We start from the raw sequence: 15,422 nt of genomic DNA, 5'->3' as shown, positions 1-15,422 counted from the left end.
ATCTGTGCTAAGCATTCTTGGAAGGAGGGAAGGAAGTAAAGAAAAAACGATGAAAGGAAGGAAAAAAACAACTAAAGGAAGAAGGGAAGTAAGGAAAAAACGACGAAAGGAAGGAAGGTAGGGAAAAAATGATGAAAGGAAAGAGGGCAGGAAGGAAGGATGGAAAAAATGACAAATGGAAGGAGGGAAGGAAGTAAGAAAGGAAGTAAGGAAAAAACGACGAAAGGAAGGAAGTAAGGAAAAAACGACGGAAGGAAGGAGGGAAGGAAGTAAGGAAAAAAACCATGAGGGAGGGAAGGAAGTAAGGAGGGAAGTAAGGAAAAAACGACAAAAGGAAGGAGGGAAGGAAGGAAAAAAATTACGAAAGGAAGAAGGGAAGGAAGGGGGGCCCAATTACATTTTTTTTGTCATGGCAAGGCAAGGCAAGGCAAGTTTATTTGTATAGCACAATTCGTACACAAGGCAATTCATAGTGCTTTACAGAGGCAAGGAAAAACATTTGACATTAAGACAAGCAATAGCAATAGAAATAAAAAAAATAAAAAGAGAAGAAAATTTAAATAAAAACATCCGAATGTCATTTAAAATCATTAAAATAGCAAATTTGAAAACAATTTAAAACAATAAACAAATCAGTGGATTATGATTAAAAATTCTTTAAAAGTTCTTTAAAAGAGCTCAGCCATAAGCACGTGAAAATAGAAAAGTTTTTAACCTGGATTTAAAAGCGCTCAGAGTTGGGGCTGTTTCAGTCCTGCTGGTAGTTTGTTCAAAATTCCTGGCGGGCGCCCCTGCATGTTGCACTGGCCGACAGGTGGCAGCATAACGCGTCACCTCGCCGAGACGAAGAAGAAGATGGACTGACCGGAAGAAAGCTCTCACCGCCGCGCATGAGGTTGGCGGGCTGCTAGTTGTTGTGTGAGTGTGTTGGATGTGTTTGTTTGAATTCTGCTGCTGTGGACTAGTCAACAGAACTTCATAACCAAATAACTCGGCACCACGCGGAATCTTTTCAGTCCGGTAAAGCGACGAGTTGACTTTAAAACACTTTGTTTCGCACTTATCTAGCATTTAGCTCGCATGCTAAACAACGAAGCAGTCGGTTAACTAACCGGCGTTAGCTAGCCTGTCTATCACAGACACGTTTAGTTGTTGTGAGGCCGCCTAACTCTGCTCACACTCTCCGGTCTGTAGATAAGTTAGCGGTGGTACACCAGCCATGCCGTCCGGCGCCGGACCCAGCAGCCCGGCCGCTGCGCTCGCCGAAGCGCTGGAGAACTCCGGCCGGCTGATCGACAGACACCTGCAGGATGACCGCTGCTTCCCGGACCTGTCCGAGCTGCTCAGCGTGCCCTCTCACAGTGAGTCATGTGCAGGGATGGAGCTCACAGAAACTCAGGTGTTTCTGTTTACACTGCCTAACTACACAGGGCAGGATAAAGTGTTACATGTTACATGAATTGTCACCAAAACTTTGATTTTAAAGGCAGTCAGACAACTCAGGAAAGGTTTGAGGCTTGTATGTTGTATCATTTCATTGTAATGCATGAAAAAATATAAATATATCAAGATAAGTTTGATGCATTTTCCCTGTCAGCTCTATTGTTTACACCTGCAGGTGAAACATGGAGCAAATGTTCATCATAGCATGCAGAAAAGATTATGATAAAACTGCAGAATGAAGACGGTAAACAAGCTTTATGTCCCAGAATCAGAAATACTTTATTAATCCCTGCAGGGAAATTGTTTTTGTTACAGCAGCTCCCACACGGTAAGTGAGATGGCAAGAAAACAAAACTTTAACACTATACACCTATACGATATCCTATTTTAACACTATATACACATGTATAAATAACAGTTAAATAAGAACCAAGTGAACTATGCAATATGTAAATCTAAAACCTTATAAATAATTTAGTCTTTGGGAGACTGTACAGAGAATACACTGATTGTTTAAAGTGCAGTATGCATGTGTGGAAGATTTCACTTATGTATCGCACGAGCCAGTTCGATACCTACTGGACTTGACTTGGAGTGTCTGATATTTTGAGGGAGGAGTTGTAGAGGCTGATGCTCACAGGTAACAAAGACTTCTTGTGTCTCTCTGTGGAGCATCTTGGTGCCAGCATGAGAGATGTATGATGATCGGGATACAGAATCTGGTGCCTAATCACACTTGTGTTTTTGATTGTGTCAATAGATATGCCATCCCTCTCTGGAGTGTCGGACATGGACTACCCTCTCCAGGGACCGGGTTTACTCAGCGTGCCAAATCTCCCAGAGCTCAGCGCGGTCCGTCGCGTCCCTCTGCCGCCCGAGCTGGTGGAGCAGTTCAGCCGTATCCTTTTGTTCATTCAGGAAAATATTAAATCAAACCCAGAGGTTTCGATAAGACGTATAGCGAAACGTGTTAAGTTTGATTGCTTCTGAGTTTCGCCTTAACCGTTTTACAGATATGCAGTGTAACTGCATGATGGGAGTGTTTCCTGAGATCTGTCGAGCGTGGCTCACTATCGACAATGACATCTTCATGTGGAATTACGAAGATGGGTGAGCACGTTTGGCTTTTATGCGACTGAGTGATGACATTCATTATTAGTACTCATTTTTCATTGTGAACTTTATTGATGATAAACGTGGACTGCTGCATTCTTTGCAGAGGGGATGTGGCCTATTTTGATGGCCTAATTGAAACTATTCTGGCAGTTGGCCTTGTGAAACCAAAACAAGGTACGTGTGAACACTTAAACTAAGAATTGATTTGTTTTTATTATTGTTTTTTTTTTTACTAATATTTAAGTTATGTATTTTCTTCTTAGGGATTTTACAGCCACACATTCACTACCTCTTAGTATTGGCCACTTCTGTGGACGTAGTGATCCTCGGACTGAGTTTCCCCAAAAGCCAGGCTGGTGAGTCCGTCTACAACTCTTATCACAGACACACTGCAGCATGTGATTATGTATATGCCGGAGAGGAACGTTCTCCTGACCCTGAGTCGTCTGGAGAATCTTGTAATAACATAATCGTATCTGTCTGCTGTAGGGAAGTAATGATATGGAAAATTTGATATCTCGATTATAGTGACCAAATTATCACGGTTAACGCTGTCGTGATATTCTTAATTGCAAAAAAACACATACATTGAAATTATTTCACGAAATCTTGTGATTTTCTTATCATACTAAAACATTAGAATCAAAATGAAACTTTCACATTAAAGGGGCAAGCAGCTGGCACAGAAAGAGAGTTTACTTTGAATGAACAAAACATGTAAATGAAATTTGTTTACATGTTTTGTTCATACATATGAAGTGTGCCTGTGTGAGTGAGAGGAGTGTATGTTCATGCATTGTAAGACATGCACACTGTTCAGAGTCAGTACATGGATAAATCAGGGTGAGATATGAAAATAACTGAGATGTTCTATCTCGTAGTCATACAATGTGTTTGCAACAGTGCTATTAATACCCTCTTATACTGGTTTATCTGGGTCATCTTTGTGTCTCTCTCGCTTTGCTCTAGGGTTGAATGACAGCATGTCAGGCGGGATGCAGCTGCTTCCAGACCCCCTCTTCTCAATCCCCACAGACAACACCTACATCCTATCCATCACCTCCACAGACCTGGGACGCATCTTTATGGCAGGGAAGGACGGCTGCCTCTATGAGATAGCTTACCAGGCTGAGGCGGGGTGGCTGAGTCAGCGTTGCAGAAAAATCAACCACTCCAAAAGCTCTCTGTCCTTCCTCATCCCCTCGGTGCTCCAGTTCTCCTTCTCCGAAGACGGTAAGGAGAGGGACACCTTTCCACATGGAGAGATGTCCATGATCTATTTAAACTTCATTTTAACCTTTCTCTGCCCTTGTGCTCCACAGACCCCATTGTGCAGATTGCTATCGACAATTCCCGCAACACACTATTCACCCGCTCAGAGAAAGGTGTCCTGCAGGTATGATGTGAATTACAGGTCACTTTTTTTTTACATGTATGGCCTTTTCTAATCAGACTGAAAACTAAAAAAAATCTGTGTCAGTGTGCTGGAATATCTATATATAACATTTCTATATTACATTTTTAGGTGTATGACCTCGGTGCCGATGGGCAGGGAATGAGTCGTGTGGCGACAATGTCACAGAGCTCCATCGTCGCGGCTGCTGGAAACATAGCAAGGTATGTAACCTCTCACACGTTTCGCTCATGTCCCTTAAATTCTCCTCATACGGAAGTAAAGATGTTTTTTTTTTTTCTTCTCTGTGAAACTCTCGTTTCCTTTGCAGGACAATCGATCGCTCCGTCTTCAAACCTATTGTCCAGATCTCTGTGATTGACAGATCTGAGTCCTCAGACTGTCATCTGCTCGCTGTCACTCATGCAGGTAAAGAATTACAGGGCATGCAGTAAAGATGAGCAAAAATAGAGAGCGTGTAATATGAAACGTTTATACTTGCGCGTGCTTGTCTTCATTAGGCGTGCGTCTCTACTTCAGCACTACACCGTTTGTACCTCCGCACCAGAAGCACGTGGCAGTTCGGCCGAGCCTGCTGGCTTTGGTTCATGTCCGGCTGCCACCAGGTTTTTCTGCATCTTCTACCCTGCAGAAACCTGCAAAGGTGCACAAAGCACTACACAGCAAAGGTATAACTTTTCCCCGCCTCTTAGTGATATATTCAGCTCACTGACCTGCCTGTAATAAACTTTTGTCTTTGTTTAAATGTTGCAGGTGTTCTGCTAATGGCTGCTTCTGAGACAGAGGACAGCGACATTCTGTGGTGCATCAACCACGACTCCTTCCCCTTCAAGAAACCCTTGATGGAGACTCAGGTTGGAACAAGAGACATAGAATGATTTACCATTTTTTATTTCCATTTGTTGCTCGTGCAGCTTGTATATACTAATATATAATATGCTCCTCTGTCTTCTGTGTGCTGTTGCAGATGATGTCTAATGTAGACGGACACTCTTGGGCTCTGTGTGCCCTTAACGAGGAGAGGCCATCCAAGATTTTCAGTCCTCTTAACAAGGATCAGATACCCATCACTGATTCACCGGTCGTGGTCCAACAGCACAATATCCCTCCACAGAAGTTTGTCCTTCTCTCTGCAAAGGTTAAAACTGCCGTACAGTGCGCCATCTTGACATAGCGCGACAGAACATTGTTGTAAATTTGCATACTAAGTGTAGACTCCTCGCTGTCCTGTAGGGGAGTCATATCTTCCAAAAACTGCGGCCAGTAGACCAGCTCCGTCACCTGCTGGTGAGCTGCGCTGGAGGAGAAAGCGAAGAGGTGGAGCGCTTCTTCAAGTTGCACAGGGTACGAAGCACGATGCTCGTTATCTAATATTTTATACTCTGTACTCGCCTGTGCATGACACACAGGACACCTACACAGGATTAAAGCATGCAGCCTTAGACCAGTGTGCAGGCATATTTCACACGGTATATATCTGAGTTGTTAATCTGCTCTGTACAGGAGGAGCAGGCCTGTGCCACAGCACTGATCCTGGCTTGTTCCAGCGCTGCTTGCGACAGAGAGGTTTCACAATGGGCCACGAGAGCCTTCTTCAGGTAACACTGTCTGTACACATGTGCAGATTTCCACTTACTCACACTGTACATGAACTGAAATCAATTCCTCTGTTGTTGTGATCAGATATGGAGGAGAAGCACAGATGAGATTCCCTGCAGCCATGACATCTCCCAGTAATGTTGGACCTGTGATGAGCTCTCCAGCACCAGGTGAACAATACGTATATCCTTTTACCCTTACCTGTGGACGTAGCACGTTTTGTAGCTGTAACGTGGGAGCATAAACTCCAGTGACATTGCCTAAAGCCTCACACACACACACATACACATTACATTACCATGTCTGCAAGTATTTGACTAATCATGTAAACATGGTATACAAACCAGATTAATATAAAAATAATTAAAACTTAACAATATCCTAAAGTACATGTGTAAACTTTGTAATTCTTGTTCCCCTCCCTCAGGCATTGTGCCCCCAGCCTTTGCCACACCTTACGCCCCGATGCACTCTGGATCTGCCCCCATCACGCCCATGTCAGCTGGCCCAGAGGTGATCTTCTCAGGGAAACACAACGGCATCTGTATCTACTTTGCTCGCATTCTTGGGTAAGTAAATCCTGTTTTCATTTGTCACATGGACACATTTTGAACAAGGTCTAGTTGGATGTGTGATGATGCTGTCTGTACTAAACGATGTTTCTTTCTCTCCTCTGCTCACCTCGCGTCAACAGAAATATTTGGGATGGCAGCCTCGCTGTTGAGAAAACTATTAACAACGGCAACCAGACTGTCAGTATTGTAAGTAATACACCAGGAATTTATTTACAGAACTGTTTAATAGTGATTAAGATTTTAGAATGACACTAGCAACACTGACTATTTCCTGTCGTCCCCACAGTTGGAAAGCAGCGTTGGTTTGTTCGATCTGGAGTCTGTTCTTCTGGAGCTCTGCGGTTTGCGGGAATTTCTTGATAAGAACTCTCAGTTCAGTCCATCGTCTCTAGGCGCAGCAAGGTAGGCTGCTTCTTTGCTGGCTTGAACTAATTAGTGTTCATGCCTTAAAGGTTCAGAACATCGCTGGCCACAAATTAAACTATGAAAATTAACATATTTTCTTATTTCATGTTACTTTTTTTTTTTAGTCAAACTTGCAAAAACAGGATCCGGATCTGAAAAAACTAACTAAATTGTGTTTTCCATCCCTCCTGAATAACATCTGTTCTGCTCGCTGTCAGTTTCAGCTCTCCTGCCAACCTGCAGCAAAGGCTGCTGGGATTTATGCGTCCTGATGGTGCCAGCTCTCAGCAGGTGCAGCAGGAGCTCCAGAGGAAATATCACAGTGAGTTATGAGTGCAGATTTCCTAGCTATTGTTATGAGAATCAATATCACAAAAATCTATGATCTTATGAATCATATTCAACATGAGTATAGTAAATGTAGAAAAAGCGATTAACTGTTTGTTTCACACTCATTTCTAATGTAACTCTCTGTGTTTCTGTCTATATCCAGCCAAGGCTCAGGTCTATGAGAAAGTGTCCCTGCAGGGCATCCAGCAGTTAGTGCATCGCTCCTATCAGACTCTGGCTCTCTGGAAGCTTCTCTCTGATCATCAGTTCAGCCTCATTATGTCTGAGCTGCCAAAGGTACATGCGTGTGCACAAACGCTTCTCCTGTAGGACAGCTGCAGATGCCCACATGTAATCGCTGCAGTATTATGCTCATTGGCACTTTTTGTTTTCTGCCGTTTGTAGGAGTTTCAAGAGCAGATGAAAGGAGCAAGTTTTAAGGACGTAGTGATGCGGGGCAAGGAGCTGTCCGGAGCGCTCATCACGGCACTCATTAACGTCTACATCAAAGATAATGCCTCTGTGGATTCCATCAGCAATCACCTGCGAGACATCTGCCCCCTGCTGTACAGCAGTGATGACAACGTTTGCTCCAAGGTACAAACACACACATGCATGGTGTTCAAATTTTTTTTAAATATCTTGAACTAAATTAACCTTAAAGGCACTAGATGTAGTTAAATGTTTCAGTCATTATTACAACCTCAGGGATCTGCAATATTTATTTATTGGCATCTTGGTGCTTTCCTGTTTCTTGCTATCTTCAGGATAAATGTGAGGGAACCAGGGTCATTAAAAAGGTATCGATTTACCCACATTGATTCACGTGTCTTAATACTTGAATTTGTTGCCTTTGTCTCCCACTTAGGCTAATGAGTTGCTGCAGAGCTCTAAGCAGATTCAGAATAAATTAGACAAAGAGAGAACACTGAGGGAGTCTCTACGGCTCTATCAGCAGATCAGCCAACACACCGACTTACCGCTGGTCTGCTCGCAGTACAGGCAAGGTAAGAACACAAGATGTCTTGTCTTTTTTCTTTATTTGTGCACTTGATGTGTTTTATTTATTTTTTTGACACTAACGCTGTTCAACTCACTGTCTCAGTGCGTTTCTACGAGGGAGTCCTTGAGTTGTGCCTCACAGCAGCAGACAAAAAGGATCCACAGAGACTGGGGCCCCACTTCTACAAGAACGGAGAGCCTGAGGACGACAGAGTGGGACAGCAGGCTTTCCAGGAGAGGTAAAGCACGAAAAGAAAATGGCACACAACTCCGCGTCACTGATGGCTACATTAGCCGATTGTCACCAACATTCTTCACCCCTCCTCTCCCTGCTCCAGACTTTCGTGTTACAAGTGCATCACAGACACCATGCAGGAGCTGGTGAACCAGAGCAAAGCCGCCCCACAGTCTCCTAGCGTCCCCAAGCAGCCCGGGCCTCCTGTCATGACCTCCGACCCTAACATGCTTAGTAATGAAGAAGCTACGGCTCATGTGAGTAAGAAGGGGGGACAGTTGATGCTTATTTATCGCCACAGCAACGTACACGATCTGCATTAATAATGAACATATGTTGTTCCCCTTGTAGTTTGAGCAGGTACTCGGTCTGGCCCAGAGGTCTCAGGACGAGCTGTTTCACATCGCTCTGTACAACTGGCTGATTCAGGCTGATCTGACTGACAAGCTGCTCGAGGTAGCGTGTGTGTTGACGTGTGGTTTTCTCTTTCTACATGAAACTTTGTTTGTATATCTGACAGATTTCCCTTTTATTTGTCCTCTGTTGTCCAGGTGAATTCTCCGTACCTGGAGGATCATCTGATGCACATGATCAAGCAGGACCAGAGCAAGGTGCACAATATGGACCTGTTGTGGCGCTACTACGAGAAGAACCGCAACTTTGGCAAGGCAGCTCATGTACTGGCCCGTCTCGCTGACATGCACAGGTTTGGACACTATAATAGAAATTATTTATCATATCTACAGGAGAAAAAAAAAATATGAACAAGTTCCAATACTGTTGTTGTCGTCCTCTGATCATACAGCACTGAGATCTCATTGAAGCAGCGTTTGGAGTATATCGCCCGAGCTATCCTGTCTGCTAAGAGCTCCTCCTGCATCTCGGCTCAGGCGTCTGATGGAGAGTTTCTTCACGAGCTGGAAGAAAAGATGGAGGTACGTATGCGGCGGTGATCAAAGTCGAAGAAATCTAGGTGTGAATTACCCATTGTGACCACAGTTTCTGTGTTTCGTTCTTCTAGCTGGTGCGCATCCAAGTGCAGATTCAGGAGACCCTGATCAGACAGTACTCCCATCATCCCTCAGTGAAAAATGTCATCTCTCAGTTGGACTCGGAGCTCATGGACATCACCAAGGTAACACAAGCAGAACAATGAGATGGAAAAGTTGGAGGTTGTAAAGAATTTCCTTCACAGAGAGTGTGAAATGAACATAAACTGACGTTCTCTCGCGTAGCTTTACGGGGAGTTTGCCGACCATTTCAAGTTGTCAGAGTGCAAGCTGGCTATCATCCACTGCGCCGGACACTCTGACCCCATCTTGGTGCACTCACTGTGGCAGGAGATCATGGAGAAAGGCAAGTGAAATGTCACAACCTCGCAAAACATAACTTTTTTTTTTCTGAAGTGTCAAGTGTTGATGATTGTTCTGTCTTGTTTAGAACTGGGAGACACTGTGGCCATGAGTCCAGTAGACAGGATGAGGTCTCTTAGTTTGAAGCTGGTGTCACTGGGAAAGATTTACGCTGGAACGCCCAGATACTTCCCTCTCGGTAAGCGTCTGTACTCGCCTGCGATTATGTTAATCTTCTCCTGTTGTTAGAATTTTCCAGCTTGCTGTTTACTATTTTGTTAACAGTCATATATAATTAGTCTTCCCCTTTGAATCATCAGCATGTCTCTGCGGTACGAGTCTGCAGGGTCATGCTGGTGCTCCAGGTGATTGCTTAATTACGCTCTGATTACAACCAGCCTGTTTAAACTTGCCTTCTCTGCGGAGATAACGATTCATTTTCTATACATCCTCGTTTATCGCACGCATACACATGTCAGACGCAAAACAAATTTTACCCCAGTAATTAACAAATTGATGAATACGCAGTGCTTAACAAGTGCCAATGTGTCGTGTGACTGTAGAGTTCCTGGTAAAGTTTCTAGAGCAGGAGGTTTGCAGACTGAACTGGGACGTGGGCTTCGTCACCTCCACCATGCAGGAGATTGGAGTACAGTTGCCGCGTCTTCTCGAGGTCTATGACCAACTCTTCAAAACTCGGGTACAGATCAATAATCGATTAATGTACATGATCATTAGCACCAGTTGCTTTTGCAGATTTAGGATTACACGATCTTTTAATTAATCCACAACCCTGCCTGTTGCCTCTTGCCCGTAGGATCCATGTTGGCAGCGGCTGAAGAAGCCTCTCCACTTGGTGGAGTGTATCCACGTGCTGCTGTCAGGATACGTGGACGATCCCAGCAGAGTACCAACCTATGACAGGTAATCATTATTCCAGTTGCTGTTCACCTGCTGGCCTCTAGTGGGTGCTGTAGTGTGGGCTCTGTGATAACTGATGATCCTACCAAAGTGTACATTAGCAAGACAAGAACTTCTCCCAACGAGCTCTCTTTATTGTAAGCTGCTCTTGATAAAGTGTAACGGTAAATTGGATTAAAGCTTCCACTGTGTGCATGGGAGCAAGAATGCTTAAAAGCATGATTGAAACGATGAAATGAAAAAAAGATTTTTGCTGTTTCTAGGCAACACAACATGTCAATCACTGTGGTACCAACAGATACATTCAAGCAAATCAAATTCGCAGTCGAGAGATGAGTAAACTGCAAATATTTATAGGATAGGTTCAAGTCTGTCTTAAAATAAATATTCACAGGTCCATATGTAGATTTAACATCAGTCTTTGTAATTGTTCCTCTGTACATATTGGCTGTGAAGACGTTCACAAAAAATACATGACTGAATATGAGCAGCAGTCTGAGCCAAGTCGAGTGGAGATCTTCCCAAGTCTGTGTTATTCTCCCTCCACCAGCTCAGCGAGTAAACACTGTTTGGGGAAATGCAAAGAGGAGAATTTTGCAGTAAAAAGACTCAGACTGCTGAAGCAGCAAACTAGCCTCATTAAGGTGTCTGTTGTGTTACTAAAAGTCTCAGAACCAGCAATAAACCCATAGTAAACAGTTTTTCCCTCCATTTCAGACGCAGATTCACCAACGTGTGTCTCGACAACATCTGCGGATACCTTGTGGAGCTGCAGTCTTTGAGCCCAAACTCGGCCCTTCAGCAAACTATCGGCAACTTCAAATCGCTGCAGGCGAAGCTGGAGAAACTCCACTGACATTACTAATAACGTTCTTCACAGGACAAAGGACAGGTGACCTCTGGATCCTTCACTGCTGGCCTTAATTAAACGGCTGATTTAAAAGTGTGATTACACGATCGGCGCACCTCTTTAGTCTGATATGTTGCAACTTGGCGAGTGTTTGTCGCTGAGGGATAGTAGTGGCAGTCAAGTCTGATAAAGATGAGAAGACGGTGACAAGTTTTATAACTTATTTAATACAGTTTGTTAAAAGTCTAAACATGGTGCCGTAATACAACTTTGGAAAGCGTGACTGTTTGCCTTGTGTGCAAATAGCTGTTATATCTTAAAAAAAAGAAGATATTTGAGTTAGTTTATACAAACATGAAATCACTGAATTCAGAATTTTGCAGGTCCGTTTTCATATATTGAAAATGCACTTATTGACTATTGATTTGGGATACTTTCTTATGAATCCACTCAGTATATACACCTGACTTAAGCCTTTATATCACAGGGGAATCATTTTGAGCTTTGCAAACGAACAGTTCAGTGTTGAATGTTGTAATTATGTACATAACTTGGCCATAATGTCACCTCTTCTGCCAAAGGCCCTACACACACACACACACACAAATACCAATTTTTCTTTTCTTACGTATTGTTTACAGTGAGCATTTTGCCTACTTGGCTGATAAATTTAACCGTGCCGTTGTATGAGTGCTTTTGTGATTGTTTGGAATGTAGAACAAATTTTTTTAACACTGCATTTCACAATGCTACACTGAAAACCTTTTGCTGAGGGTAAAACAAAAATAAAACGTTTTTATAAAGAAATAAAACCTTGTCATTGATTTTTGTGTTCGAGGGTGTTTTATAAAAGCACTACAGAAACAAGTCACCTGTGAACCAACAAAGTTTGTGTTTGAAGGCACTGCTTTGTTTTAAATTTTCCAAGTTATTACCAGCAGAACGGATTAAATTGCTGTGGTTTGAAGCTGTGACACTGCAGCAGCAGTCCCATTATGACTTAATGTCGTCACTGTTGGTGTTTATGTAATTATCTTTAATTGTAAAATGGCACTTGGCATTTCTTACAGTCGTCACCAACAGGGCAGTAATTTCTAAAGGACATTTTCTCCAATTAGCAGCACACTCTAATGCCCCATTATGTTTTGATTCTGCATACTATGTTTTATTTAATAAAATATTTTTTAATTGTTAATTTCTCTTTCTGACACAGTGAGTCAGTACACTTGGCACACAAGTACCAATAAAGTAATAATAAATAATAAAGTAAAATAACGCAATCAACGTGAACAGTCCTACTCCTTCAATCTAATCAAACTAACTTGTGCATTGTCATAATTTAAGACAGACTTCTGAATTATTCCACCAAACATTATTCAACATGCTGTTTTTAACATTAAAATTCATGAAGTCAGTCACATAAATGTTTATTGTGACTTCTTTGTGTACAGTATGTAGCTGGAATAAATCTAGATTTGAGCTTTTAGAGTGAGAAACATATTTGGACCTTTTCGTTTGCCTTTAAAATCTATTTCACATAGCTTTTCAAAATTAAGCTGCAAGAGGTTTTATTGTATAGAAGTAGCAGACTGAACATGTGACAACACAATGAAGGTTAAAACACAAAAACATTTTACCTTTATACATGATATGTACTCAGGCTGCATGGTGGGGACTCTTTCTTAAATTTATGTCAAAGTAATATTAAAAGATTACACACAGCCTTCGAGAAAACAGACTCTGGACGCTGCAGGGTGATACAAGGTGGGGCAAGTAGGGCTGCAACTAATGAAACATTATCAATCTGCTGATTATTTTCTGCTCTATAAAGTGAACATAGTAGAAGAGATGTGCATGAAAATGTCCAAAAGAAATACTTAATATCAATTAGATTTTAATAGGACATTAACATGTGGTTGAACAAACATTGGAACTGTTAACTTGATCAAATACAATGACGATGAGTTTTTTTCCTAAACCAAACACACATAACCACATATTAAGTCCAAGAGTAAAAACTGGATGTGTTGACATTTCTACCTTTTGCATGAGCAAGAGAGCTTTTTCACTCCGTACAGGAATATGTAGGGGATGATGCAAGTGTAGGAGGCTGCAATATAGCTGGCCACCTCCACAACTATCGACGAGGTGTGGATGTTGTTGGTGATGCGGAGAAGCAGATGAGTCAGCCAGCACACCAGGAACACGCTGGCCACAGCCACCACACTCTTGGCTGCCCTTACCTGAGAGCTAGAGCTCGAGCTCGGACTGGGCTTGGCTGGCATCTGACTGGGTCTTGAAACATTTGGTGGAGCTCCAGCACTGCTGACTGTGTTTGTTTCAGTTGTGAGGGGGGAGCTTTTGGAGCTGTCGCCTAACATCCCCCCATTCGGATAGGAAGAAGCCGGCACACCCGTATAAACGTGGGATGTGGATGCAGAATCTTGAAGGTCTTTTGAGGGACCTGGACCAGAAACAGTACTGACTGATTTGTCATCATTTCTGTTTTCAGTACTCTTGTTTTCATCCTTGACTATCTCCTTTGTAGCGTCAGTGTTATGACTCTGTATGCGTCGCTGGTTTTGCAGCAGTGTTACGACAATTTGGACACTGGCAAATACAATCCCAGCAACAGGGAGAGCATTAGCCAGGGTTAAATAAAGAATCTCATAGGTTTGCCTGGCAACTGCATTAGGGAAGACATCTACACAGTCTTCCTTACTCTCGTTTCCCCCCTCCACTGTGACAAAGAAAAAGTGTGGGACGCTGAAGACAACAGCCACCGTCCAGCTCCCAGCCAGAAGACAGCCTACCAAGCACAGGCTATCCATCTGCACCGGTGCACCTCCACGTTTCAGGGACCCAACAAGCTTTTGATGCCAGAAAGCACTGATGAAGAAGGTCGTGTAGATGCTGCTGGTTTCAGAGAGGTCAGCACAGAAACGAAACACTCCACAGAAGGTTTCCCCGAGGAACCAACGCCCAGCAAAATCTGCTATGGTGTCGGGCAGGTCCACCAGGTAGTTGGTGATAAGGTTGGACACAGCCAGGTTGATGAAGAGGACCTCGTTGGTGCGGATGCCAGATATCTGCCCGGGCAGGGAGCGTACAGCCAGCCAGTTGTTTCCAAGGATCCCAGCCAGAAACATGAGTCCTCTGATGATGGATTCAATCAGCTCCTCTGCATCCATTGTATCACAAGATCACTAACAACCTCACTTTAATCTTCACTCCAAGCTTGTAATGTGGGATGCTTTGGTCCTTGGACATTTATAAAGGAGGGTAAGAAGGCCAACCCAATCACACTGCAGCGTTCAAACAACGTCTTACCATTTTGTTTTTCCATCAAGGAGACTTCATCATGTAGTCCACCGAGGAGGAGGAGGAGGAGGAGTATTTTTCTCATCACAGACCCTCCCAAGGAGCTTCCCCTGACTGAAAGTGGACTACAGTGTATTATCTGACTGAACAAGGAACTAACACAGCACAAACTGAATGAGTAGCTGTGAAACTCCCTGAATAAATTACTAACAAATTATTACTTCAGGTAATAAACAGACTCAATGGGCTCTGTGTTGTAGGATCACTTAAAGGGGAATGCCACCAGTGGACAAAACCTACAAGAATCCATTTGGTTTTTCTGCATGCAGACTGGAATCTTAATTTGCGTCAACACTTTTTTTTTTTTGTAAATGAGAAATCAACTCATAGCACAAAGTGAGTGCCACATCAAATGGTGTCATTTTTTAAATCTTAGAAACAAACAAGCACTGACTGAACTGTAGCATGTGTATGCAATTTCTGAAAATGTCAGCAGAACTTTTGGTACCGCTTCCTTTAGAAAAAGGAATGCACTGACTTAGGGCCTTATTGATGGTTAACAAGTCATTTACTACTGCTTTTTTAAGGTTGATAAGTCATCAGTGACTGCTAATGGGTAATCCAGGTCTGCCTTATTCTAAAAACACCTTAGGTCCAGTGTGTACAGTAGGATTTAGTGGCACCTAGCAGTGAAGTTGCAGATTGCAACGAAACGAATACTCTTCCACGCCTCGCCATCTTCCTTCCAAGCATGTAGAGAAAAACTCTGGCTGTAAAAGGTCATATCTGGATCAGTGTTTGGTTTGTCTGTTCTGGGCTACTGTAGAAAAATGAAGGACTCCGTGGGAGAGGACCCGCT

At 43.0% G+C, this 15,422-nt stretch overlaps 2 protein-coding genes across 5 annotated transcripts; one reads left to right on the top strand and one right to left on the bottom strand.

Annotated features, from left to right (window-relative positions):
- Window positions 1-781: 781 nt before the first annotated feature.
- nup155 (nucleoporin 155) lies at window positions 782-12,049 on the top strand. Of its 4 annotated transcripts, none has more exons than XM_019278349.2 (34): window positions 782-895; window positions 1,195-1,361; window positions 2,204-2,341; window positions 2,457-2,553; window positions 2,663-2,733; window positions 2,823-2,915; window positions 3,529-3,792; window positions 3,882-3,955; window positions 4,085-4,176; window positions 4,284-4,381; window positions 4,474-4,641; window positions 4,727-4,827; window positions 4,941-5,111; window positions 5,207-5,317; window positions 5,477-5,571; window positions 5,657-5,742; window positions 6,000-6,141; window positions 6,267-6,333; window positions 6,434-6,549; window positions 6,771-6,874; window positions 7,046-7,179; window positions 7,288-7,479; window positions 7,751-7,889; window positions 7,988-8,123; window positions 8,223-8,376; window positions 8,471-8,575; window positions 8,671-8,825; window positions 8,925-9,054; window positions 9,141-9,254; window positions 9,355-9,475; window positions 9,560-9,670; window positions 10,035-10,171; window positions 10,289-10,395; window positions 11,110-11,248. In XM_019278349.2, the coding sequence occupies exons 2-34, from the start codon at window positions 1,220-1,222 to the stop codon at window positions 11,246-11,248; spliced, it is 4,104 nt and encodes a 1,367-aa protein (XP_019133894.1). In that variant the 5' UTR covers window positions 782-895; window positions 1,195-1,219. The 4 variants fall into 4 exon arrangements, with proteins under 4 accessions (XP_019133894.1, XP_010736538.1, XP_010736530.1 ...); XM_010738236.3 differs by having other exon boundaries at window positions 797-918; XM_010738228.3 differs by having other exon boundaries at window positions 797-1,020.
- Window positions 12,050-12,918: 869 nt separating this feature from the next.
- On the bottom strand, window positions 12,919-14,668 carry ora5 (olfactory receptor class A related 5). The gene has a single exon (XM_010738209.3). The coding sequence runs from the start codon at window positions 14,431-14,433 to the stop codon at window positions 13,279-13,281; it is 1,155 nt and encodes a 384-aa protein (XP_010736511.3). The 5' UTR covers window positions 14,434-14,668; the 3' UTR covers window positions 12,919-13,278.
- Window positions 14,669-15,422: the final 754 nt, after the last annotated feature.

Source organism: Larimichthys crocea, chromosome IX (genome assembly GCF_000972845.2).
Source record: "Larimichthys crocea isolate SSNF chromosome IX, L_crocea_2.0, whole genome shotgun sequence".
Classification (NCBI taxonomy): Eukaryota; Metazoa; Chordata; class Actinopteri; family Sciaenidae; genus Larimichthys; species Larimichthys crocea.
This window is presented reverse-complemented; position numbering and strand designations above follow the sequence as displayed.